This window comes from Pongo pygmaeus, chromosome 20, assembly GCF_028885625.2.
Source record: "Pongo pygmaeus isolate AG05252 chromosome 20, NHGRI_mPonPyg2-v2.0_pri, whole genome shotgun sequence".
Lineage (NCBI taxonomy): Eukaryota > Metazoa > Chordata > Mammalia > Primates > Hominidae > Pongo > Pongo pygmaeus.
In genome coordinates, this window is record NC_072393.2 from 63335746 (window position 1) to 63361143 (window position 25398).

At 40.4% G+C, this 25398-nt stretch overlaps 1 protein-coding gene across 9 annotated transcripts in view; it reads right to left on the minus strand.

Moving 5' to 3' along the window:
* Positions 1 to 226: 226 nt before the first annotated feature.
* LOC129019705 (paternally-expressed gene 3 protein) overlaps positions 227 to 25398 on the minus strand; it is a 73957-nt gene continuing 48785 nt past the window's right edge. For 6 of the 9 annotated variants that reach the window (XM_054462840.2, XM_054462837.2, XM_054462838.2 and 3 more), the window contains 4 exons: positions 23271 to 23350; positions 9309 to 9477; positions 6727 to 6822; positions 227 to 2841 (listed from right to left, as the gene is read on the minus strand). In XM_054462840.2, coding sequence (XP_054318815.1) covers positions 2003 to 2841; positions 6727 to 6822; positions 9309 to 9477; positions 23271 to 23350 — 1184 coding nt within the window. In that variant the 3' untranslated portion in view covers positions 227 to 2002. The remainder of the gene's footprint in view (positions 2842 to 6726; positions 6823 to 9308; positions 9478 to 23270; positions 23351 to 25398) is intronic. The other 3 variants (XR_008495710.2, XM_054462833.2, XM_054462841.2) reach the window with 3 other exon arrangements.

Consider the following 25398-nt stretch of genomic DNA (forward strand, 5'->3'; position numbering starts at 1 on the left):
GGGTGCCTGTAGTCTCAGATACTCGGGAGGCTGAGGCAGGAGAATGGTGTGAACCCGGGAGGTGGAGCTTGCAGTGAGCCAAGATTGCGCTACTGCACTCCAGCCTGGGTGACGTAGTGAGACTCCATCTGAAAAAAAAAAAAAAAAAAGAAAAAGAAAAAAGAGAAATTATAAGCAACCCCAGTTTCCAACCATGAAAGGCCAGATGAAATAAATTAGGACACATCCATGCAACCAAGTACTAAAAGGAAACTTAGGCATGTATTTCTGTATATGGAAAGATGTTCATAATATATGATAATGAAAATGATAGCCCTCAAAACAATGTTTATGGTAGTATATTTCATTTCATAAAAATATAACTTTTTTTTTTGAGATGGAGTCTCATTCTGTTGTCCAGGCTGGAGTGCAATGGTGCAATCTCAGCTCAGTGTAACCTCTGCCTCCTAGGTTCCAGCGATTCTTGTGCTTCAGCCTCCCAAGTAGCTGGGACTATAGGTGAGCGCCACCATGCCCGGCTATTTTTTCATATTTTTAGTAGAGACAGGATTTCATCATTTTGGCCAGGCTGGTCTCAAACTCCTGACCTCAGGTGATCTGCCTGCCTCGGACTCCCAAAGTGCCAGGATTACAGGCATGAGCCACCATACCCAGCCTAAAAATATAATTTTTAAAAGCTATACAGATTTATGCATAAGAAAAAATGGGCACAAACTTTTAGCAGCAAGTATATTTGGGAGGGGGAAATACAAATATTCAAAGAAAAAACAAACATATTTTCTAGTTTTCTTCAGGGAATGTATATTACTTGCATCACCACTAAAAAACTTAAAACATGAGTGTTTCTAAATTTATAGGCGCGAGCCACCATGCTCGGCCTACAATGTGAATATACTTAACATTACTGAACTGTATGCTTAAAAACGGTTAGGACACTAAGCTTTATGTGGCTTTTACCACAATGAAATATAAGAATTTTTAAATGAGTTCTAAATTTAAAAATGTAAACATGAAGAGGAGTGTCTAAACTGTTAGACATATCACGAACTGGGTAGGAACAGGAGGGAAGTTCTATATTAACCTCAGGGTTGCACAGGCCTTAAAAACGTGAGAGGGGATTGCTTTAGATTAAGAGACTTAAGAGATCAAACAACCAAATGCAATCTGTGGATCACATTTAGATCCAGATTGAAACAAGCCAACTGTCAAAGGACATCTTGGAGATAATCAGGGAAGTCTGGTTATGGTGTGAGTAAAACCCTTTGTCTGAGGTGATTTAAAAATTTCCTTTTTAAGTAGAGGTACTGAAGTTTAAAAAACATAAATGAGTCCATTAAAAATATGTTAAGTAAGTAACAACAGTTCAAGCAGAATACAGATTTAGCAAAAACTGCAACGGGAGAAGTGAAATAAAAGACTGATCAGGCTATGAGCCTTCTTACCATGAGGAAAGAAGCAGATTTCATGAGAGAGTGAATGAGGTAGAAACTACCTTAAAGACATGACAGGGTTTTCCTGGAGGTGAAGGGAGAAAAATTATGGAAGATGTAGAAAGGAAGTGGTTCCTGAAAAGGATGGGAGCTTGTTGAAAAGGCACAGGAGCTGACTGAAAGAGCTCCCAATGGCCAAAGCTGTAGCCATTTGAACAACAAAATAAATGACAGTACTGAATTACAGCCCATAGAATACATACCCACGAATCCAATCTGATATAAAGGAGGGCAATCCTCCCTCACGATGAGTATCACTGAAAAAGGCAAAATCTATTAGCTACTTTCCTATGCAACAAAAATATTCTTTGTAAGCTTTTCACCTGTGTGACACGTGAGGAATCCCCTTTTCGAAAAATTGCACCTTTTTTTTTTTTTTACCACACTTTGATGAATTTTCAAGTTGTTAACAAGGTGTGGGGGCTAGTGAAAGGCCTTCTCACATTCAGAACACTCTTTCTAGGATGAAGCCAAAAATGTTGAGAACAGTGTGTGCTGTGACTGAAGGTTTCTCAACAGTGATTGCACTCAACAGTTTTCTCTTGAGAATGGAGCTGATAATGTTGAGTGAGGTATGAGGGTCGGCCGAAACATTTCCCACATAGCTGACACTGGTAAGGCCTCTCTTGAGTGTGAGTTCTATAATGCTGAATGAGATATGAATTCCGACTGAAGACTTTGCCACAGTCACAACACTGGCAGGCTCTCTCTCCAATGTAGTCATGTTTCCGCTGATAACGAATTAAGTATGTCTTGCTGTGGGACAACCCAGGAGGAAGGACTCTTGCTGCCTCATGGGCTTTGAGATGTTGAAGAAGATGCACATTCTGGAGAAAAGCTCTGCCGCACTGAAAACATTCACAGTAGTCCTGACTATGAATTCTTACACGTTCACAGAGATTCGCACACTGGATGGAAGGCTTTCTACCTTCATTGCAGCCAGAAGGCTTCCTACCAGAATGGGTCTTCTGATGTCTGTTGAGGTGTGGCATGAGATAGAAGGCTTCACCACACTGTTTACATTCATAGGGTTTCTTCCCAGTATGGATCCGTTGGTGTCTCCCAAGGGCTACTTGAGTACTAAAGGTTCGTTTGCAAAATTCACATCTGTTGTGTTTGTTCTCTTGGGATGCTGACTGGGGACTCGTACATATTCCAGGAGCAGTGCCTTCCTGGGGATCCTTTCCTAGAGGATCCTCTGATTGTTCACTAAGATTAGAGCTTCTTTCAAATTCATCACTGCCATAGCTTCTTTCTGGAGTGAGGGTCTTGGGGTCATTCATTGTTATAGGACTCAAAAGTTTCTCTTGGTTGCCCTGGTGTGGTTCCAATGGATCATCATGAGACTCTCCTGCAGAGACATGCCAGAAGTTACCTACTGCCAAATTATCCAATCCTGCCCCCCAATAATGATATTTCTATAGGCAGGCTTTGCCCTGGAGTTAGTGCTTTGGTTTCAGGTCTCTTTTCCTAATCTAAAAAAAAAAAAGTAAAAATTCCTCTATTCTTTTTACTCAGAGAGACATACAATATAATAGAAATAAAGAGACCAAGGATAACAAACAGATCTTACGGAGGTTGAGAGAGTTTTCTGAAAACCTAAAGAGAAAATGGAAAAACGATAGAAAGGACAGTAAGTGGCCGGGCACAGTGGCTCACACCTGTAATCCCAGCACCTTGGGAGGCCAAGGCGGGCGGATAACAAGGTCAAGAGATTGAGATCATCCTGGCCAACATGGTGAAACCCTGTCTCTACTAAAAATACAAAAAATTAGCTGGGCATGGTGGCGTGTGCCTGTAGTCCCAGCTACTCAGGAGGCTGAGGCAGGAGAATTGCTTGAACCTGGGAGGTGGAGGTTGCAGTCAGTAAGCAGAGATCGCACCACTGCACAGCAGCCTGGATGACAGAGTAAGACTCTGTCTCAAAGAAAAAAAGAAAGAAAAAGAAAAGACAGTAAGCAAAGAAGAGTGAGGAAGAAGCAGAAAAAATATCATCCAGGAGGATGGCGTGTCAAAAAGATGCCACAAATGTACAGAGTAGAATGAGCAGAAATCAGAGAAAGAGCTGCGGTTGGGGTTTGTCAGCATTTTCCAAACCATGTTTGGCAGATTGCTAATATTCTGAAAAACAAATAGCTGTTACCATGAAGGGGGTTCCATTGTCAAGTTAATTTGGGAAATGTTGTATGACACAAATCAAGCAGGTTTCATTCCTGTAGGATTCAGAACTTTTAATATGCACCTTGAACCCTGAAGAGGGAAGGCACAGAATGTGGCATTTCTTAAAGTGATCTTGCCATGAAACATTTTTTTTTAGAACATCTATTACTGTGGTTCTTCAGGACTACTGAGGAAACACTGGAGTAAACAGGTCAACAACCTCTTGTTCAGAATTAAACAAAGATTCTCCTTTCTTAGGTCTGAATCTCTTGTTTTACCCCAATCTACACTGCCAACCAATCCCCTTTAATTCAATATTTATTAAATGCCTGTTTTGTGCAAGGCATTATCTAACCAGATGAGTCAGAGGTCTGTAAAAGGGACTCTAATCAGACTGTAAGTGATGACAGGAGCAGAGATGGGGGAACTGACTCCACTTAGGAAGAGGAAATGATTAGTGGAGGGGACAGCATTTGGCGTCAGTAAACGGGGAAGGGGGGCGAGTTTATATGAAATAGCCTGAGTTAAGCTATAGAACTGTGGAAGTATACAGTCCTGGGGAGCTAGAAACACAGGATCTTAGTTGCAAGATCTGTAGAAGATGAGGCTGGGATGTAAATTTCAGGCCAGACTGGGAGGAACTTCAGTGTTTTGTTAAAAGTTTGAATTTTATCTTGACGGAGGTAAGAAGCTGATAAAAAGTCCGTGCTTTATAAAGGCAACTCTCTGGTAGGAAAAATACTGAAGTCAAGGAAGTCAAGTATAAGACTGTGGTTTGGAAGAGAGGTGATGAACACAGTGGTTGCATCCTGGCAGACACTCGAAGTATGTCAACAGAGTACAGGTAAAACAGCAGAGCCAGAACATGGCTTAGGAAGTCATCAGGAAAAGAGGGATAGCTGGGCCCATCACAATGGATTGACTCTTTTAGGAAGTGGTCTTTGAAGAGAACACTCAAGAATGGAAGAGTAAGAGAACACCTAGTCCTCACTGGCTCTTCCGTTTTCCTCACCCTGCTGTACATCCAATATTTCAGCATGTTCTGCCAGTTCTCCTTTCAGGGAATACCTCCAACCTGACCCCTCTACAACCACAGCCTCAGCCTCCATCATCTTTAGCCTGGTGGACTTCAATGGCCTCTTGACCTGGTTTCTCTGGCTTTTCCTCTTAAAGCCCACTCTCCATAGGACAGCCAGATGGATCTTTCTAGAATAGCACTGCCCAGTAGAACTCCCAGTGATGATGGAAATGGTCTACATTTTTGCCGTCCAGCACAGTAGCCATTAGCCACATTTTGCTATCAAATACTTGCAATGTGGCTTGTGTGACTGAGGAACTAAATTTTAAATTTTATGTAATTCTTACTCGTGTAAATGTAAGTAGCCACATGTGCCTACTGTCTAGCATATTGGACAGCAAAGTCCTAAAATATCAATAACACTACTTCATGCCCCTGCTCAAAACTTCCCACCATCTTTGCATCTCACTTATAATAAAATTCTTTAACATATTCCTAAGCGGGCTGGCCCTTGACTATCTCTGTGATCTCATCTTCTATCTTCCACTTAACTCAGACCATATTGCCCTTCTTCCTGTTTTTGGAACACCCAAGCTCATTCCAATCTCAGGGCCCTTGCACTTGCTGTTCGCTCTGCCTGTAACACTCTTCCTCAAGATTTCTACATGGGTCAGCCCCTCATCTCATTCAAGTCTTCCACAGTGAGTCCTTCTCTGACTATTCCATCTTAAGCAACCTCCCATATCTCATTCTCTATCTGCTTTACACTCAGTTATTATTTGTCTATTTTTTAAAACTACTGCCCCCATTAGAATGCAAGCTCTATGAAGGAAGAGATTTGTCTGTCTTATTCATTACTGTATGCTCAGATACTAGCACAGTACCTGGCCCATCACAGAAGCCTGATAAATATCTATGGGATGACTGAATGAATGAAGAAACCAGAGTAGGGAAAGAAAAGAAGACAATGATAGAAACAGAGAGGAGTCTTCCTGGTAACTTCTTGAATTTTGTTTGGACATCCACTTTTCCACTCACACAGACAAACGTGGAGGAAGGCTGTGTCAATCAGCACTGTACTGGACACAGCTGCTAGTTCAGGAAAGGGATATAACCCGATATGGAACAATGAAAAATCAGGAGAGCTGGAAAAGATGCTTCCTCTCTCTTGAGAATGCTTCTTGGACACACCAGCTCTTTCTTGCTCCTTCTTTGTACAGGAACAAAAAAATGCATCTAGGATTTATTGTCAGAGTTGAAGGCAGAGTAGAAGGAGAAAATGAAACTAGGTCTTCGATGACTTCACTGGGTCCCTGAATACAGCCCAGGTGATCAGTATTATAGGCTAATAATCCCTCTATGACTTTAGCCAGTTTGGGTGTGGGTTTTGTTAACTACAACTGAAGGACAACAGTGATCCCAGCTGATGCACATGGTGACCCAATTCAAAGAAGGGGATTTCATGAAGATGGTTGGCGTTGTTAGACTGTAGCCATGAGTTTGGAGGAGGTGAAGTCTATGTTTCCAGAACCATAAGGATGCTAGTGGAAACCTTTTGTGGAAGTTTCAGAAAAGAGCGTATACGTGCGTCTGAGTTGGCAGAAGTAGGGGGATGGAAACCAGAGGGTGGGGGTTAAGAAGAAAAGGGAAGGGAGCGTCTGGGTGTCAACAAGTCTGAGGAGCTGATGTGAGGGAAAGTGGGAGGGCAGTGAGAAAGACAAGTGGTGGATCATCAGGCCAGGGTTTTTTGTTCGTCTCAGTTAAAGAGGAGAGATCTATGATTTCTAGCTGCAAGGAGAAAGGCATGAGTGAATGGAAGGGCTGGAACACAAGGGTAAGAGGACACTGGCCTCCCTGGAGCTAAGCAGGAGAGGAACTCGTGTTGCATGAAGAGATGGGCTTCAGAAAGGAGATGAAGGGGAGTACTGAGGAGAAAGAGCCCCTGAGGCGAGAGCACCTACCAGACTTCTCCTGGCCCAGGGGGCTTTGAGGAAAGCTCCCTGACTAGCATTTACTGGTCCCCCCTCTTACACCCCAGGCTTCCCCCTCACTACTCACTTTGACAAATCACTGTATGTCTGCTGTCTGTCTCCATTGCACGTGATTCCTCCTCTTCCAGGCGTGAGATAATGTCAGGTTTAGAGAACTGGTACCCTGTTGGAGAGGAAGACTCAGAACTCAGGGTTTCAGTAACTCCCAACCTTGGGTCCCAAAGACTCTGGAATAATAAGGAAGGAACAAACTCTCGCAGGAGTAAAATGAAGCTGTTTCCAGCCTATAGAGATTTTACCCCCTAAGGGACATCTAAAATGTATGGAGATATCTTTGGTTGTCATAACTGTGGGAGCAGAGGGAGGGGTTCCTAGTGTCTAGTATGGCTGGAGGCACGGACACTGCTCAACATTCTGCAAGACAGCCCCACAACCCTGGACGATCTGGCTCCATGTCAAAGAGTGCCAAGGTTGAACAACCCTGTTATGAAGACTAAAAAGGGGGCATGAGGGCAGTGTGCTGAGCTCTACACTTCAGCACCAAGAATCTGACATAGCTGCTCAAAGTCAACATTATGGTTCTTTTCCCTCCTGTGATAACGTCCACTGCCCCTTTGTCTTGAAGTGCTGCTCCTCCCCCTCCCTTAGTTCCTTGTTTCCCAAACTTCTATCATTTGCATACCAAATTGTTATCTATTTCTTTACTGTCTGACTCTCTCCACTCAAATGTAACATCCATGAGAAGGGGAAATGTCATCTATTTTGTAACCCCAATGCCTATACCAGGCCTTGTACATCTGAATTCACTGACAAGTTAATGAATGACCCTTGCTTTTTGGCATTTCTATGTGCCATTTATAGTCGTATTCAGTATTTATTTTATGTTTTTCTTTAGATCACATTTCTTTTTAACTTAGATATGCTTATTTTCTTTTTTCTTTTTTTTTGAGACAGAGTCTCACTCTGTCACACAGGCTAGAGTGCAGTGGCACGATCTCGGCTTACTGCAGCCTCTGCCTCCCAGATTCAAGTGATTCTTCTGCCTCAGCCTCCTGAGTAGCTGGGACTACAGGCACCCGCCATCATACCCAGCTAATTTTTCGTATTTTTAGTAGAGACGGGGTTTCACCATGTTGGCCAGGCTGGTCTTAAACTCCTGACCTCAAATGAACCACCTGCCTCAGCCTCCCAAAGTGCTGGGATTACAGGCGTGAGCCACTGCGCCTGGCCAATATGCTTATTTTCAATGGAAGCTTTACATCAACCCTATAAATGGAAACCAATGTCACTCACACACACACACAAAAATGGAAGGTAACATGATAAATATAACAGAAACTAAGGTTATTGAGTGCTAGCTAGCTTCTGTTGCCTATCTAACACTCAGGGTTTGAAGTCTGCTCTCTCTTTGGTAAAATGGAAGAATAACAAGATAGACATGCTAACACCAAACTGATATTCTCTACTTGATACAATCAGAAGGCTTAAAGGAAAATTGAAGAACTTCTTTCTCACCAACAGACTGAAGGATTATGTCATGCTGTCCATGTACTGCCTAAAATAATCTTCTATTTAGCCCACTGTACTCATTCCACACTTAGGAAGACAATGTCCCAGGTGATATATAAGAGCTCTATTAACACAAAACCTTCAGTGTTAAAGAAGCCAAGGGCTCAAAAGATAGAAATGCCTCCAGGTCACTGCATAAGAGCTGGAAAGATAAAATTAATTTATTTCCTCTATTTTGATACTATTCCTTCTATTTTAAGTCATAAAATGTGGTAAGCTAGAGTAGAGTGTAAAATATGCTGAAAAATGTACTTCCTTGTAACCGATAAGAACCAGAGTTAAACATATGCATCCCTGTGCTAGGTTTGGGGTAGGATGTGTTTGTTTTCCCCCTAGGTCTCTGACATCACCAGGTAATTACCAGTGGAACAGTGTTTGTTTTGGATTCTGTTTTTCAGGAGACCTCAAGCCCCCAAAAAAGCCACTGAAAAAGGAGCTTGGCACTGGCAACATAAACTTTTCACTTTTCACTTTCAACTTTACCTGTGAGAACAGGTAAAACAATTTTGCCTCCGCATGTAAAGAGAGATTGGCAATCTCTGATTCTTAAAACTCAAGCCAGTAGAAGTCTTTGGAGCTCCTGGAATTTTTAGCAATTCCTTCGCTCATTCAATAAACATCATTTTGAGCCTTCTATTGTGCTGAGAACTGGTGGAGCAAACCCCTGTCAGGTAGCACATCAGAGTTTAAAAGAGAAGATTCTGGAGTCTGCTTGGGGTTAAATCCCAGCTTTTGACAAGTAATTTAACCTTTCAATGACTCAGTTTCCTCAACGTTAAAAATGTCAATAATAACAACAATAAGTATACCTCCCCCTCATAGGCCTAGTGTGAGGATGAAAAGGAGTTGAAATATGTTAAACACTTACACAAGTGCCTGACACATATGTTGTGCTCAAGAAATGTTAGCTATATTATAATTAACAGTGAATCTGATGTTCAAATATTAAAATATTGCCTCTGACCTGGGTTGAGACTCACTGACATGGTGAACCGCCATTACTGATGAGAGGACACAAAGGAGTTGAGAGCCACTGCCCTAGTAGGAAGAAACCAAGTCCTGTGGAGAAGGCATACTTACCCAGGGAGACCAGGTTCCGGTAATTCTCCAGCATCACCTCCCTGTAGAGGTTTCTCTGAGCAGCACTAAGGGAGCTCAGTTCCTCTGGGCTGAAGTCCACAAACACATCCTCGAAGGTCACCAGCTCCTCAAACACCAGAAATGTTCCTAAGTGTTTGAAGTCCAGGAACTATCCCAGAGAGAGGAGAAAGAACGTGATTAGAGAGGACTGAACATGATGCAGGCATTCAGACCAGCAGAGAGCTTCCACGTGCTCTAATCCAGAGCCACAGACACCTGGCATTGCATCTTTCTTTGTCTTAGAGTCTGAGAGAAGTGGGAACATTACTGAAACAGTTCCTGTTGCTAATTACTACAGATTTGGGTTGAGGGGGAAATATCCTTTTAAGCCACTTTATAAAGACAGAATGCAAGCATGCAAATACTTAAAAGCTCAGCAGTAATACCTCAGCCTCAGGAATCAGAGTCCTGGCTCTGGTTCTTTGTGAGTTTGGGTAGGTTAAGCCTCAGGGTCCCACCTGTAAAACAAAGTGCTCATAACATGAAGAAACATTCAATCTTGTTAATAAACAAGGAGATGAAAATCAAAATGACAAAATACCATTTTATACCCATTCAATTAAGTATTGGGTAAAAATTAAGTAACTGAGTAAAAATTAAGAAGTGGGACAATACCAAGTATCATATAAAACATGGATCCACTGGAGATGCTAAGGGAAATGTAAATTAGAAAACACTTTTGATCCAGAAATTCTTTTTCTAATTTTTAAAAATTTTTGTGGGTACATAGTACTTGTATATACTTACGGGGTACATGAGATGCTTTGATACAGGCAAGCAATGTGGAATAAGCACATCATGGGGAATGGGGTATCCATCCCCTTAGGCATTTATCCTTTGAGTTACAAACAATCCAATTACACTCTTTATTTTAAAATGTACAATTAAGTTATTATTGACTATAGACTCTCTATTGTGCTATCAATAGTAGGCCTTATTCATTCTTTCTACTTTTTTTTGTACTCGTTAACCATCTCCACCTCCCTCCAGCCCCTCAACTACCCTTCCCAGCCTCTGAGAACCACCCTTCTAATCTCTATTTGACCCCAAAATTCTATTCCTAGGTATATTTGCTCATGTGTACTTAAAGACATGGATGGGCATGTTTATAATAGCATGTTTGGAACATCCAAAATCTGGAAATAACCCAAACATTCATTAACAGTAGAAGAGATAAATATAGTACAGCCATACAATGAAATAGTATTCTAGCAATAGAAATCAATTAACTACAGTTATATACAACAATCTTGGTAGCCTAAGGTTGAATTTAAAAGGCAGATACCAAATACCCAAAGAAAAATAAGCCGTCCTACCAAAAAGACACATACACTTATATGTTCATCACAGCACTGTTCACAGAAGCAAAGACATGGAATCAACCCAAGTGCCCATCTACAGTGGACTGGATAAAGAAAATGAGGTGTGTATACACCATTGAATACTATGCAGCCAAAAAAAGAACAAAATTGTGTCCTCTGCAGCAACACAGATGCAACCAGAAACCATTATCCTAAGCGAACTAACACAGAAACAGAAAACCAAATACCACGTGTTCTCACTTATTAGTGGGAGCTAAACACTGGGTATACACGGTCATTAAAATGGGACAACAGAGGGAGGAGGAGCCAAGATGGCCCTATAGGAACAGCTCCGGTCTACAGCTCCCAGCGCGAGCGACGCAGAAGACGGGTGATTTCTGCATTTCCATCTGAGGTACCGTGTTCATCTCACTAGGGAGTGCCAGACAGTGGGCGCAGGTCAGTGGGTGAGTGCACCGTGCGCCAGCCGAAGCAGGGGCGAGGCATTGCCCCACTCGGGAAGCGCAAGGGGTCAGGGAGTTCCCTTTCCAGGGGTGACAGACGGCACCTGGAAAATCGGGCCACTCCCACCCGAATACTGTGCTTTTCCGACGGGCTTAGGAAACGGTGCCCCAGGAGAGTATAGCCCGAACCTGGCTCAGAGGGTCCTACGCCCACGGAGTCTTCGCTGATTGCTAGCACAGCAGTCTGAGATCAAACAGCAAGTCGGCAGCGAGGCTGGGGGAGGGGCGCCCGCCATTGCCCAGGCTCGCTTAGGTAAACAAAGCAGCCGGGAAGCTTGAACTGGGTGGAGCCCACCACAGCTCAAGGAGGCCTGCCTGCCTCTGTAGGCTCCACCTCTGGGGGCAGGGCACAGACAAACAAAAAGACAGCAGTAACCTCTGCAGACTTAAATGTCCCTGTCTGACAGCTTTGAGGAGAGCAGTGGTTCTCCCAGCAAGCAACTGGAGATCTGAGAACGGGCTGACTGCCTCCTCAAGTGGGTCCCTGACCCCTGACCCCCGAGCAGCCTAACGGGGAGGCACCCCCCAGCAGGGGCAGACTGACACCTCACACGGCCGGCCAGGTACTCCAACAGACCTGCAGCTGAGGGTCCTGTCTGTTAGAAGGAAAACTAACAGAAAGGACATCCACACCAAAAACCCATCTGTACATCACCATCATCAAAGACCAAAAGTAGGTAAAACCACAAAGATGGGGAAAAAACAGAGCAGAAAAACTGGAAACTCTAAAAAGCAGAGTACCTCTCCTCCTCCAAAGGAACGCAGTTCCTCACCAGCAACGGAACAAAGCTGGATGGAGAATGACTTTGACGAGCTGAGAGAAGGCTTCAGACAATCAAATTACTCTGAGCTACGGGAGGATATTCAAACCAAAGGCAAAGAAGTTGAAACCTTTGAAAAAAATTTAGAAGAATGTATAACTAGAATAACCAATACAGAGAAGTGCTTAAAGGAGCTGATGGAGCTGAAAACCAAGGCTCGAGAACTACGTGAAGAATGCAGAAGCCTCAGGAGCCGATGCGATCAAATGGAAGAAAGGGTATCAGCCCTGGAAGATGAAATGAATGAAATGAAGCGAGAAGGGAAGTTTAGAGAAAAAAGAATAAAAAGAAACGAGCAAAGCCTCCAAGAAATGTGGGACTATGTGAAAAGACCAAATCTACGTCTGATTGGTGTACCTGAAAGTGACGGGGAGAATGGAAACAAGTTGGAAAACACTCTGCAGGATATTATCCAGGAGAACTTCCCCAATCTAGCAAGGCAGGCCAACATTCAGATTCAGGAAATACAGAGAACACCACAAAGATACTCCTCGAGAAGAGCAACTCCAAGACACATAATTGTCAGATTCACCAAAGTTGAAATGAAGGAAAAAATGTTAAGGGCAGCCAGAGAGAAAGGTCGGGTTACCATCAAAGGGAAGCCCATCAGACTAACAGCGGATCTCTCTGCAGAAACCCTATAAGCCAGAAGAGAGTGGGGGCCAATATTCAACATTCTTAAAGAAAAGAATTTTCAACCCAGAATTTCATAACCTGCCAAACTAAGCTTCATAAGTGAAGGAGAAATAAAATACTTTGCAGACAAGCAAATGCTGAGAGATTTTGTCACCACCAGGCCTGCCCTAAAAGAGCTCCTGAAGGAAGCGCTAAACATGGAAAGGCACAACCGGTACCAGCCACTGCAAAATCATACCGAAATGTAAAGACCATCGAGACTAGGAAGAGACTGCATCAACTAACGAGCAAAATAACCAGCTAACATCATAATGACAGGATCAGATTCACACATAACAATATTAACTTTAAATGTAAATGGACTAAATGCTCCAATTAAAAGACACAGACTGGCAAATTGGATAAAGACTCAAGATCCATCAGTGTGCTGTATTCAGGAAACCCATCTCACGTGCAGAGACACACATAGGCTCAAAATAAAAGGATGGAGGAAGATCTACCAAGCAAATGGAAAACAAAAAAAGGCAGGGGTTGCAATCCTAGTCTCTGATAAAACAGATTTTAAACCAACAAAGATCAAAAGAGACAAAGAAGGCCATTACATAATGGTAAAGGGATTAATTCAACAAGAAGAGCTAACTATCCTAAATATATATGCACCCAATACAGGAGCACCCAGATTCATAAAGCAAGTCCTGAGTGACCTACAAAGAGACTTAGACTCCCACACATTAATAATGGGAGACTTTAACACCCCACTGTCAACATTAGACAGATCAACGAAACAGAAAATCAACAAGGATACCCAGGAATTGAACTCAGCTCTGCACCAAGCAGACCTAATAGACATCTACAGAACTCTCCACCGCAAATCAACAGAATATACATTTTTTTCAGCACCACACCACACCTATTCCAAAATTGACCATATACTTGGAAGTAAAGCTCTCCTCAATAAATGTAAAAGAACAGAAATTATAACAAACTATCTCTCAGATCACAGTGCAATCAAGCTAGAACTCAGGATTAAGAATCTCACTCAAAACCGCTCAACTACATGGAAACTGAACAACCTGCTCCTGAATGACTACTGGGTACATAACGAAATGAAGGCAGAAATAAAGATGTTCTTTGAAACCAACGAGAACCAAGACACAACATACCAGAATCTCTGGGATGCATTCAAAGCAGTGTGTAGAGGGAAATTTATAGCACTAAATGCCCACAAGAGAAAGCAGGAAAGATCCAAAATTGACACCCTAACATCACAATTAAAAGAACTAGAAAAGCAAGAGCAAACACATTCAAAAGCTAGCAGAAGGCAAGAAATAACTAAAATCAGAGCAGAACTGAAGGAAATAGAGACACAAAAAACCCTTCAAAAAATTAATGAATCCAGGAGCTGGTTTTTTGAAAGGATCAACAAAATTGATAGACCGCTAGCAAGATTAATAAAGAAAAAAAGAGAGAAGAATCAAATAGATGCAATAAAAAATGATAAAGGGGATATCACCACCGATCCCACAGAAATACAAACTACCATCACAGAATATTACAAACACCTCTACACAAATAAACTAGAAAATCTAGAAGAAATGGATAAATTCCTCAACACATACACCCTCCCAAGACTAAACCAGGAAGAAGTTGAATCTCTGAATAGACCAATAACAGGAGCTGAAATTGTGGCAATAATCAATAGCTTACCAACCAAAAAAAGTACAGGACCAGATGGGTTCACAGCCGAATTCTACCAGAGGTACAAGGAGGAGCTGGTACCATTCCTTCTGAAACTATTCCAATCAATAGAAAAGAGGGAATCCTCCCTAACTCATTTTATGAGGCCAGCATCATCCTGATACCAAAGCCTGGCAGAGACACAACAAAAAAAGAGAATTTTAGACCAATATCCTTGATGAACATTGATGCAAAAATCCTCAATAAAATACTGGCAAACAGAATCCAGCAGCACATCAAAAAGCTTATCCACCATGATCAAGTGGGCTTCATCCCTGGGATGCAAGGCTGGTTCAATATACGCAAATCAATAAATGTAATCCAGCATATAAACAGAACCAAAGTCAAAAACCACATGATTATCTCAATAGATGCAGAAAAGGCCTTTGACAAAATTCAACAACCCTTCATGCTAAAAACTCTCAATAAATTAGGTATTGATGGGTCGTATCTCAAAATAATAAGAGCTATTTATGACAAACCTACAGCCAATATCATACTGAATGGGCAAAAACTGGAAGCATTCCCTTTGAAAATTGGCACAAGACAGGGATGCCCTCTCTCACCACTTCTATTCAACATAGTGTTGGAAGTTCTGGCCAGGGCAATTAGGCAAGAGAAGGAAATCAAGGGTATTCAATTAGGAAAAGAGGAAGTCAAATTGTCCTTGTTTGCAGATGACATGATAGTATATCTAGAAAACCCCATTGTCTCAGCCCAAAATGTCCTTAAGCTGATAAGCAACTTCAGCAAAGTCTCAGGATACAAAATCAATGTACAAAAATCACAAGCATTCTTATACATCAATAACAGTCAAACAGAGAGCCAAATCATGAGTGAACTCCCATTCACAATTGCTTCAAAGAGAATAAAATACCTAGGAATCCAACTTACAAGGGATGTGAAGGACCTCTTCAAGGAGAACTACAAACCACTGCTCAAGGAAATAAAAGAGGATACAAACAAATGGAAGAACATTCCATGCTCATGGGTAGGAAGAATAAATATCATGAAAATGGCCATCCTTCCCAAGGTAATTTACAGATTCAATGCCATCCCCATCAAGTTACCAATGACTTTCTTCATAGAATTGGAAAAAACTACTTTAAAGTTCATACGGCACCAAAAAAGAGCCCGCATCACCAAGTCAATCCTAAGCCAAAAGAACAAAGCTGGAGGCATCACGCTACCTGACTTCAAACTATACTACAAGGCTACAGTAACCAAAACAGCATGGTACTGGTACCAAAACAGAGATATAGATCAATGGAACAGAACAGAGCCGTCAGAAATAATGCCACATATCTACAACCATCTGATCTTTGACAAACCTGACAAAAACAAGAAATGGGGAAAGGATTCCCTATTTAATAAATGGTGCTGGGAAAACTGGCTAGCCGTATGTAGAAAGCTGAAACTGGATCCCTTCCTTACACCTTATACAAAAATCAGTTCAAGATGGATTAAAGACTTAAATGTTAGACCTAAAACCATAAAAACCCTAGAAGAAAACCTAGGCAATACCATTCAGGACATAGGCATGGGCAAGGACTTCATGTCTAAAACACCAAAAGCAATGGCAACAAAAGCCAAAATTGACAAATGGGATCTAATTAAACTAAAGAGCTTCTGCACAGCAAAGGAAACTACCATCAGAGTGAACAGGCAACCTACAAAATGGGAGAAAATTTTCGCAACCTACTCATCTGACAAAGGGCTAACATCCAGAATCTACAATGAACTCCAACAAATTTACAAGAAAAAAACAAACAACCCCATCAAAAAGTGGGCGAAGGACATGAACAGACACTTCTCAAAAGAAGACATTTATGCAGCCAAAAAACACATGAAAAAATGCTCACCATCACTGGCCATCAGAGAAATGCAAATCAAAACCACAGTGAATACCATCTCACACCAGTTAGAATGGCAATCATTAAAAAGTCAGGAAACAACAGGTGCTGGAGAGGATGTGGAGAAATAGGAACACTTTTACACTGTTGGTGGGACTGTAAACTAGTTCAACCCTTGTGGAAGTCAGTGTGGCGATTCCTCAGGGATCTAGAACTAGAAATTCCATTTGACCCAGCCATCCCATTACTGGGTATATACCCAAAGGACTATAAATCATGCTGCTACAAAGACACATGCACACGTATGTTTATTGCGGCATTATTCACAATAGTAAAGACTTGGAACCAACCCAAATGTCCAACAATGATAGACTGGATTAAGAAAATGTGGCACATATACACCATGGAATACTATGCAGCCATAAAAAATGACGAGTTCACATCCTTTGTAGGGACATGGATGAAATTGGAAATCATCACTCTCAGTAAACTACTGCAAGAACAAAAAACCAAACACCGCATATTCTCACTCACAGGTGGTAATTGAACAATGAGAACACATGGACACAGGAAGGGGAACATCACACTTCGGGGACTGTTGTGGGGTGGCGGGAGGGGGGAGGGATAGCATTGGGAGATATACCTAATGCTAGATGACGAGTTGGTGGGTGCAGCGCACCAGCATGGCACATGTATACATATGTAACTAACCTGCACGTTGCGCCCATGTACCATAGAGTCTAAAGTATAATAAGAAGAAGAAGAAGAAAAAGAAAAAAATAATAAAATAAATTATTTTGATTAAAAAAAAAAATGGGACAAGAGACACTAGGGAATACAAGAGGAGGCAGGGAGGGAGGGGAGTAAGGGTTGGAAAAAGCCATTTATTGGGTACTATGCTTACTACCTGAGGTGACATATTCATTCATGCTCCAAATCTCAGCATTGTGCAATACACCTTTGTAACAAACCTGCACATGTGTGCCCTGATTCTAAAATAAAAGTGAAGAAAAAAAAAAAGATAGACTGATCTCTTCAAATCTAACATTATCCTGAGGCAATAGGATACTTACCTTCCTTAGCAAATCTGAATATCTACCAACTAGAAAATTGTAACATGTATGAGAAAATGCGTAGGATCTCCCCACTCAAATATGCTAATCCAATACGTCTTTATAAACAGTTAACAACAAAAACTGAAAATTAAAACTTACTAGCCATTTTGCTCAAAATGTTATAGCAGTTAATGATTTTTCTGCTTGTTTCCAGTCATACTTTGGCAATGAAAAAAATGATTCAAAACCAAAGGTACATTGTTAGGCTGAGGTCTTAACCTGGCAATCATGGATTCTTAAGGCTGAGCTTTGTAGTGCATGTGCACCTTTCTGGAAGATAAAAATTCCAAGTTTCTCAAAGGAGTCTGTGACTCAAAATATTTAGCATAGAGAGCAATCTCAGTTTTTCATAACCATTTTTTCTTGTGCTTTATTTTACTTAATACAGTTAATATGCTACAATACCTTGAATATAATGGATAATCAATATTATTATATTAAAAAAAGATTGTTAAAAGAGAAATGTTACCTGATTCAGTATAAGAAAATTGAATTTAGTTGTAGAAAAGATATCTATTTCAAGTAAGAATCACTGTATGGTAGGTCATGATTCTCAGTCACAGTGTCATATTTAAACGATGGTGGTCATGTGGTAGTCAGAGCATTTTTAAGACTGCTCTCTTACTGTTCCCAAATGTTTTCCTACTATAAACTGTCCATTGACCCTCCTTTGTTTTTTCCATCTCATCCTCTGTAACTATTAGAGAAAATCATGGGAACAAACCTATACCGGAATAAAGAATTTTGAGTTCTGCTATTAGCTAGTTGTGAGGTATGGGTTAATTAATCTTTGATTCTCATTGTCTCATCTTTAAAATAAAGAGATCCATTACATTATCTCTAAAGTCATTTACACTCTAAAATTTTATAATAAAACACATAAAATCCCTTGATACTATAAAAATAAAAAGGCAGATATCAGAAGATTACATAAAACTATGATACCCATCTTATTAATATACATCTTTTGTGTTTTAAGTGAAACTTTCTAAAACTTTTTATGCAAATCAACAAACATTGGGTTAAATTACGGATCATATACTGGCTGCCCAGCTCCTTTAGATGGGTTTATTTGGCTCGCGTAGTCCTTCTATTCGTTTTTAAAAATTTGTATTAGCTGCCAACACCAAAAAAAATTAGGAAATGTCATTAACTGGTTTTGTGGCTTCTGATTAAAAGCATTAGAAAATCTGGGTACCTGGGTCCACATTCTAACATGGCACCATCAGCAAAAGCTGAGTCACAGCTGCCCCTATATATGGGACAGGCACTCCCTTGTTTGTCATAATCCACCCAGACCAATTCCTTATTTATATTCCTTTGGTAGTCCCTCGGGGGCGTCTTCGCTTGGAATCCCTGGCACAGACAACGTAAGTACAGAGGGCTACTCTCAGGAGCAGATATTCTAGAACAGTGTTTCTCAACCTTTTTTCCTTATCTCGCTCCCCCCACCCCAGTAATCTTTATAGATCATTTTTTCTAATCACAACTCCCATGAATTTTTTTCTGGTTCTAAAGAAAGTAGAGTATATTAATTTCATTATTGTCTTTTAGGTTTCTAAAACGCGACTTAACAAGAACACTGGAGAACATTTTTGAAACAGAAAATCAGAAAACCTCATAACAGTATCATGTCCCTATAAGAGCTGCCATTTGTTAAAGGCCTACAGTAAGCCACACCCTTTGTGTGGGTAGAAGGGGTTGTCTTCATTTACACTATGTTCATTTTTGCAAAGTACATTCCAGCCCTTGACATGGATATACTTTTTCAAACAATTATAAGTTAGCATTGATTCCCATACACAGCTATTGGATGCTTCCAATTTTAATGTGCACACAAATCACCTGGGGATCCTGTTAAACACAGATTCTAATTCAGTTGGTAGAAGTGGGGCCATAGGTGCTGTATGTCTGTTTTTTTAAATAACAGCTTTATTGAGATTTAATTTACGTATTATAAAAGGCACCTATTTAAAGTATACAATTTAATGGGTTTTTAAGCATATTCACAGAGTTGTGCAACCATCACCCCAATAAATTTCAGAACATTTCATCACCCCAAAAGAAACCCTGCACCTTCTAGCAGTCACTCTCCATTTCCCTCCAACATCTTCCCACACCCCACCCCAAGCCCCAGGCAACCACTAACATACTTTATGTCTCCATGGATTTGCTGATTCTGGATATTTCATAAAAATGGAATCACACGGTACCCCATACATTTTAATATTGCAAATATACTGTGTATCTGTGTATGTACTGTATGTATGTCTGTGCTGTACGCATAAGAATAGTAAGTGTTCACCCCCAAGAACCAATTTTCTTCCCCTTGAAGGCAATATCATCCTCCTTAAGAATGCGTGTTCTAGGACATGATTTTCAAGGAAAAGGCCCTTTTCATGGCTCTGTGACTTTTTGGCACCCGCATATGGTTCTAAGAACACTCTTTTTTCCCTCAAACAGAGCCTGACACCGGTAGACATTGGTGAATAAACAAACAGATGACACTACCAGAATCATTTGTAAAATCTTGTACAACGTGAAAAAAGTTTTATGTTTGATGATTTCATTAAACTATTATTCGTTATTTTGGAGGAAATACATGGTAGGACATAACTACCTTTCCTTTTTTTAAAATTCTGGACTATTCTAGCCTATCCATGCTTCCCAGTGGACCCCATTGTCTCAAATTCCCAAATCCAAAAATTTAGTTGAAATAGGATGGCCAGATAAAATTCAGCATGCCCAGTTAAATTTGAATTTCAGTAAGTTTTAAAGGGCTGAGTTTTTTGAAATCTTTGACAATTTCATGGATAGTGTGTTGGGTGGGAAGAGCACTGGGCTGGCAGTTCAGAGACCTGCTGGGTTCCAGTACTGTACTGTTTTTTTGTTTTTGTTTTTGTTTTTCTTGTTTGTTTTTTGAGATAGAGTCTCACTCTGTCACCCAGGCTGGAGAGCAGTGGTGCAATCTCAGCTCGCTGCAACCTCCACCTCCTGGGTTCAAGCAATTCTTGTGCCTCAGCCTCCCAAGTAGCTCGGATTACAGGTGTGTGTCACCACGCCCAGCTAATTTTTGTATTTTTAGTAGAGATGGGGTTTCGCCATGTTGGCCAGGCTGGTCTTCAACTCCTGACCGAAGGTGATCCGCCTGCCTTGACCTCCCAAAGTGCTGGGGTTACAGGTATGAGCCACTGGACCCGGTCTGTACTGTTATTTAATTTCACTGGACAAGACAGGTAACATCTCTGATCTGGACCTTGATCTAAATGGTCATTGTACTTTTTGTATCATAGGGTTTTGTGAAGAACAAATTTTGTTACGTGTCTATTAAAAATCTTTTTTGTTTTTGTTTTTGTTTTTTGAGACGGAGTCTCACTCTCACTCATGCTGGAGTGCAGTGACGTGATCTTGGCTCACTGCAACCTCTGCCTCCCAGGTTCAAGTGAGTCTCCCACCTCAGCCTCCTGAGTAGCTGGGATTACAGGCATGTGCCACCACGCCCAGCTAATTTTTGTAATTTTAGTAGAGATGGGGTTTCACCATGTTGGCCAGGCTGGTCTCGAACTCCTGACCTCAGGTGATCCTCCCACCTCGGGAGGGATATTGGCCTGAAATTTTCTTTTTTTGTTGTCTCTGCCAGGTTTTGCTATCAGGATGATACTGGCCTCATAAAATGAGCCTCTTTTTTTATTGTTTGGAATAGTTTCAAAAGGAATGGTACAAGCTCCTCTTTGTACCTCTGGTAGAATTCGGCTGTCAATCTGTCTGGTCCTGGGTTTTTTGTTTTTTTTTTTTTGGTTAGTAGGCTATTAATTACTGCCTCAATTTCAGAACTTGTTATTGGTCTATTCAGAGATTCGACTTCTTCCTGGTTTAGTCTTGGGAGGGTGTATGTGTCCAGGAATTTATCCATTTCTTCTAGATTTTCTAGTTTATTTGTGTAGAGGTGTTTATAGTATTCTCTCATGGTAGTTTGTATTTCTGTGGGATCAGTGGTGATATCCCTTTATCATTTTTTATTGTGTCTATTTGATTCTTCTCTCTTTTCTTCATTAGTCTGGTGAGCAGTCTATCTATTTTGATGATCTTTTCAAAAAACCAGCTCCTGGAGTCACTGATTTTTTTGAAGGATTTTTTTTTTTTGTCTCTATCTCCTTCAGTTCTGCTCTGATCTTAGTTATTTCTTGTCTTCTGTTAGCTTTTGAATTTGTTCGCTCTTGCTTCTCTAGTTATTTTAATTGTGATGTTAGGGTGTCAATTTTAGATCTTTCCTGCTTTCTCCTGTGGGCATTTAGTGCTATAAATTTCCCTCTAAACACTGCTTTAGCTGTGTCCCAGAGATTCTGGTACGTTGTGTCTTTGTTCTCATTGGTTTCAAAGAACTTATTTATTTCTGCCTTAATTTCGTTATTTACTGAGTCATTCAGGAGCAGGTTGTTCAGTTTCCATGTAATCGTGCGGTTTTGAGTGAGTTTCTTAATCCTGAGTTCTAAATTCTTTTCCTTAAGAATGTTGAATATTGACCTCCACTCTCTTCTGGCTTGTAGGGTTTCTGCAGAGACATCTGCTGTTAGTCTGATGGGCTTCCCTTTGTGGGTAACCTGACCTTTCTCTCTGGCTGCACTTAACATTTTTTCCTTCATTTTAACCTTGGTGAATCTGATAATTATATGTGTCTTGGAGTTGCTCTTCTCGAGGAGTATCTTTGTGGTGTTCTCTGTATTTCCTGAATTTGCATGTTGGCCTGTCTTGCTAGGTTGGGGAAGTTCTCCTGGATAATATCTTGAAGAGTGTTTTCCAACTTGGTTTATTCTCCCTGTCACTTTCAGGTACGCCAATCAAACGTAGGTTTTGGTCTTTTCACATAGTCCTATATTTCTTGGAGGCTTTGTTCATTTCTTTTCATTCTTTTCTCTCTAATCTTGTTTTCATGCTTTATTTCATTAAATTGATCTCTAGTCTCTGATATCGTTTCTTCTGCTTGATCGATTTGCTATTGATACTTATGTATGCTTCATGAAGTTCTCATGCTGTGTTTTTCAGCTCCATCAGGTCATTTATGTTCGTCTCTAAACTGGTTATTCTAGTTAGCAATTCCTCTAACCTTTTTTCAAGGTTCTTAGCTTCCTTGCATTGGGTTAGAAGATGCTCCTTTGGCTTGGAGGAGTTTGGATAAACAACAGTTTTTTACATAAGTATGTCTTAAATATTAAACATTGCATACTTATGCAAAAAATTGTCTATCTGAAATTCAAACTTCATACTTATGCTAAAAATTTATTTATACTTATGCTAAAAATTTATTTGTAGTTTATCTAAAATTCAAATTTAATTTGGATGTTGTGTATATTCACTTGCTAAATCTGGCCAGCCTAAGTTGGAGTAACTGCACTACCTTAGGCAGCAATAACTAAGTGGTTATGAATGTGGACTCTAAAGCCAGACTGGCTGGGTTCATATCTCAATCGTATTATTTAACAGCTGTGTTACCTTCAGCATATTATTTAGTCTTTCTGCCTCCACTCCCTATCAAAAGGGGTACAATAATAATGCAAACCACATAAGGGTTTTTCTGAATAAAATAGAATACTAAAAAAATAAGTAAACAATTAATTCAAAAGACAGGAAAAGAGGAAAAATATTAAATATATAGTATGTGGGATGGTGATAAGTACAACAGAGAAAAGTAAAGCACGGAAGGAGGATAAAAGTCAGAAAGATTTTTCTTGGAGAAATAAGAAAAAAAACAATCATAAGCAAATGTTAGATTAGTCAGAAAAATGGCTCAGTAAAGTGATATTTATATAAAAACTTAATGGAAATGAGGATGTGGTTTAATTAAATAAGGAAGTCCACAAATTAGGAAGATAAGATCCCCATATTTGATAACCATGTCAGAGGAAAGTCTGACTCACCTGGGATGCAGCAGATGGCAGATTGTCTAACATCTCTGTGTTCCTCTTTTCTGCAGGGACAGAGTCCTGAGCAAGGAAACCTAGAAGGGAGAGAGGAATAACCATGGAATTGAGTCCTGTCTGGCAGCACTGACAGACACAGTGGCCAGCCACCCTCATGCCACCCTGTCCTGCCATGGGAAGGAACAGCAGCTCTACAGTTCCGATGGTGAGAAAGTCAGATATCATTTCTCAACTCAAAATAACAAGTTCCAAAAGAGAGCTCTGGTTATTTCCCAGGTCTAAATGCTTCAATGGCTCCCACTGCCTTCCAAATAAAGTGAAAGTTCCCTCTGTATCAGTCATTTCAGGCCTCACCATCCTATCAAGATCACCACAGAACCTCTGTTTCTCAACTGTAAAGCAGAAATAATGACAATACCTATACAGTAGTCCCTACTTATCTGAGGTTTTGTTTTCTGCAGTTTCAGTTACCCATGGTCAACTGGGGGTCAAAAATATTTACTGGAAAATTCCAGAAATAAATAATTCGTATGTTATAAATTGTGTGCCATTCTGGTGATGAAATCTCACACTTTCCTGCTCTGTCCCACTTGGGACATGAATCATCCCTTTGTCCAGTGTATCCACTCTGTATACACTACCCCTTAGTCACTTATTAGCTGTCTTGGTCATCAGATCAACTGTCATGGTATCACAGTGCTTATGTTCATGTAGCCCTTATTTTACTTAATAATGCCCCCAAAGCACACGAGTAGTGATGCTAACCTACTGTTATAATTGTTCCATTTTATAACTAGTTGTTGTTAATAACGTACTGTGCCTAATTAATAAACTTCATCACAGGTATGTATGTAGAGGAAAAGACATAGTATATATAGGGTTTGATACTATCCACACTTTCAAGTGTGTTAGAATGTATGCCCCTCAGATAAGGGGAGTATACTATACCTCTAAGGGCTCTTGTGAGAATTAAACATTACATATGTAAGGCACACAGTAGGTATTTTTTTGGTAAATAGCAGCTGTTATGATTAAGGCTTTCCTACATATTTTTCACTCATTGATCTAAAAGACAACCACCCCTTTCCCTCCAGGAGCCTTAACCTTGATGGCCTTCCTTGCCTATATATTCTCTTTTCTGGGTAAACCCTTCATTAATCTGTTGTTTCTTTCTGGTACCCTAGGGAACTCTCTTTCCTTCTCACTGAACTCTAGCTTCATCAATAACTCAGTGCCTCTGGGACAACATCCACTATATCCATATGAGGCACTCATGTAACACCATGATTAAGAGTACAGATGCTGCAGCAGCAGCCTAAGTCTGAATCCTGACTGCCAATTATTAATATAAGTTGTGGAACCATGGTCAAGTTACTCAACCTCTTTATGCCTCTGTCTCCTGGTCTATGAAATGAAGGTAATACCTATTTCACAGAGCTATTAATAGAAGAAAATGAATTAACATGAAAGAACACCTATGATAATACATTAAAACATTCTAAGTGCTCAAGAGTTCACTATTAGCATTTTAAAAATTCTTTTAAGTAATGTGGGAGCACAGAATGGGATTAATCATAATCCTTAGTTCATGATATGCTATCTTTATTGAGCCATGCATGGCCCTCATGGTTATTTTAAATCCATTTGTTTATATTTTTAAGTATAATTAAGGCCTGTGAATGTACTATCCAACCCAAAACTAGAACATTCCCAATAACTTACATCTGCCTGTGTGCTTCTTTCATGTCCATACTCCAGCCTTCCCTCTAGAGATAAGTATGCCCTGAGGTCTGGTGTTGGTATTCATTGTTCCCTTGCTATATATATGCCCCAAACAATACTTTGCTTTTAGTTAGTATTATTTGTTTCAAAGTACTATAAGGACCCAGTGGCTTTCTTCTCTCATTCTTGAAATGCCTCCTTAGCTCTAATCTACTAACTTGAGTTTCTAAGATACCAGTCAAATTTTGGCAGAAGTTGAACTTCCAGTCTTTGTATCTCCCACATTTTATGCCCCCTTGCATCTAAAATTTAGCTACTCATTCTTGTTCTTGAATAGAAAGACTAAATAATGTAAAGACCAATTTTCCCAAATTTACACTTAATATATTAATGCCACAAGCAA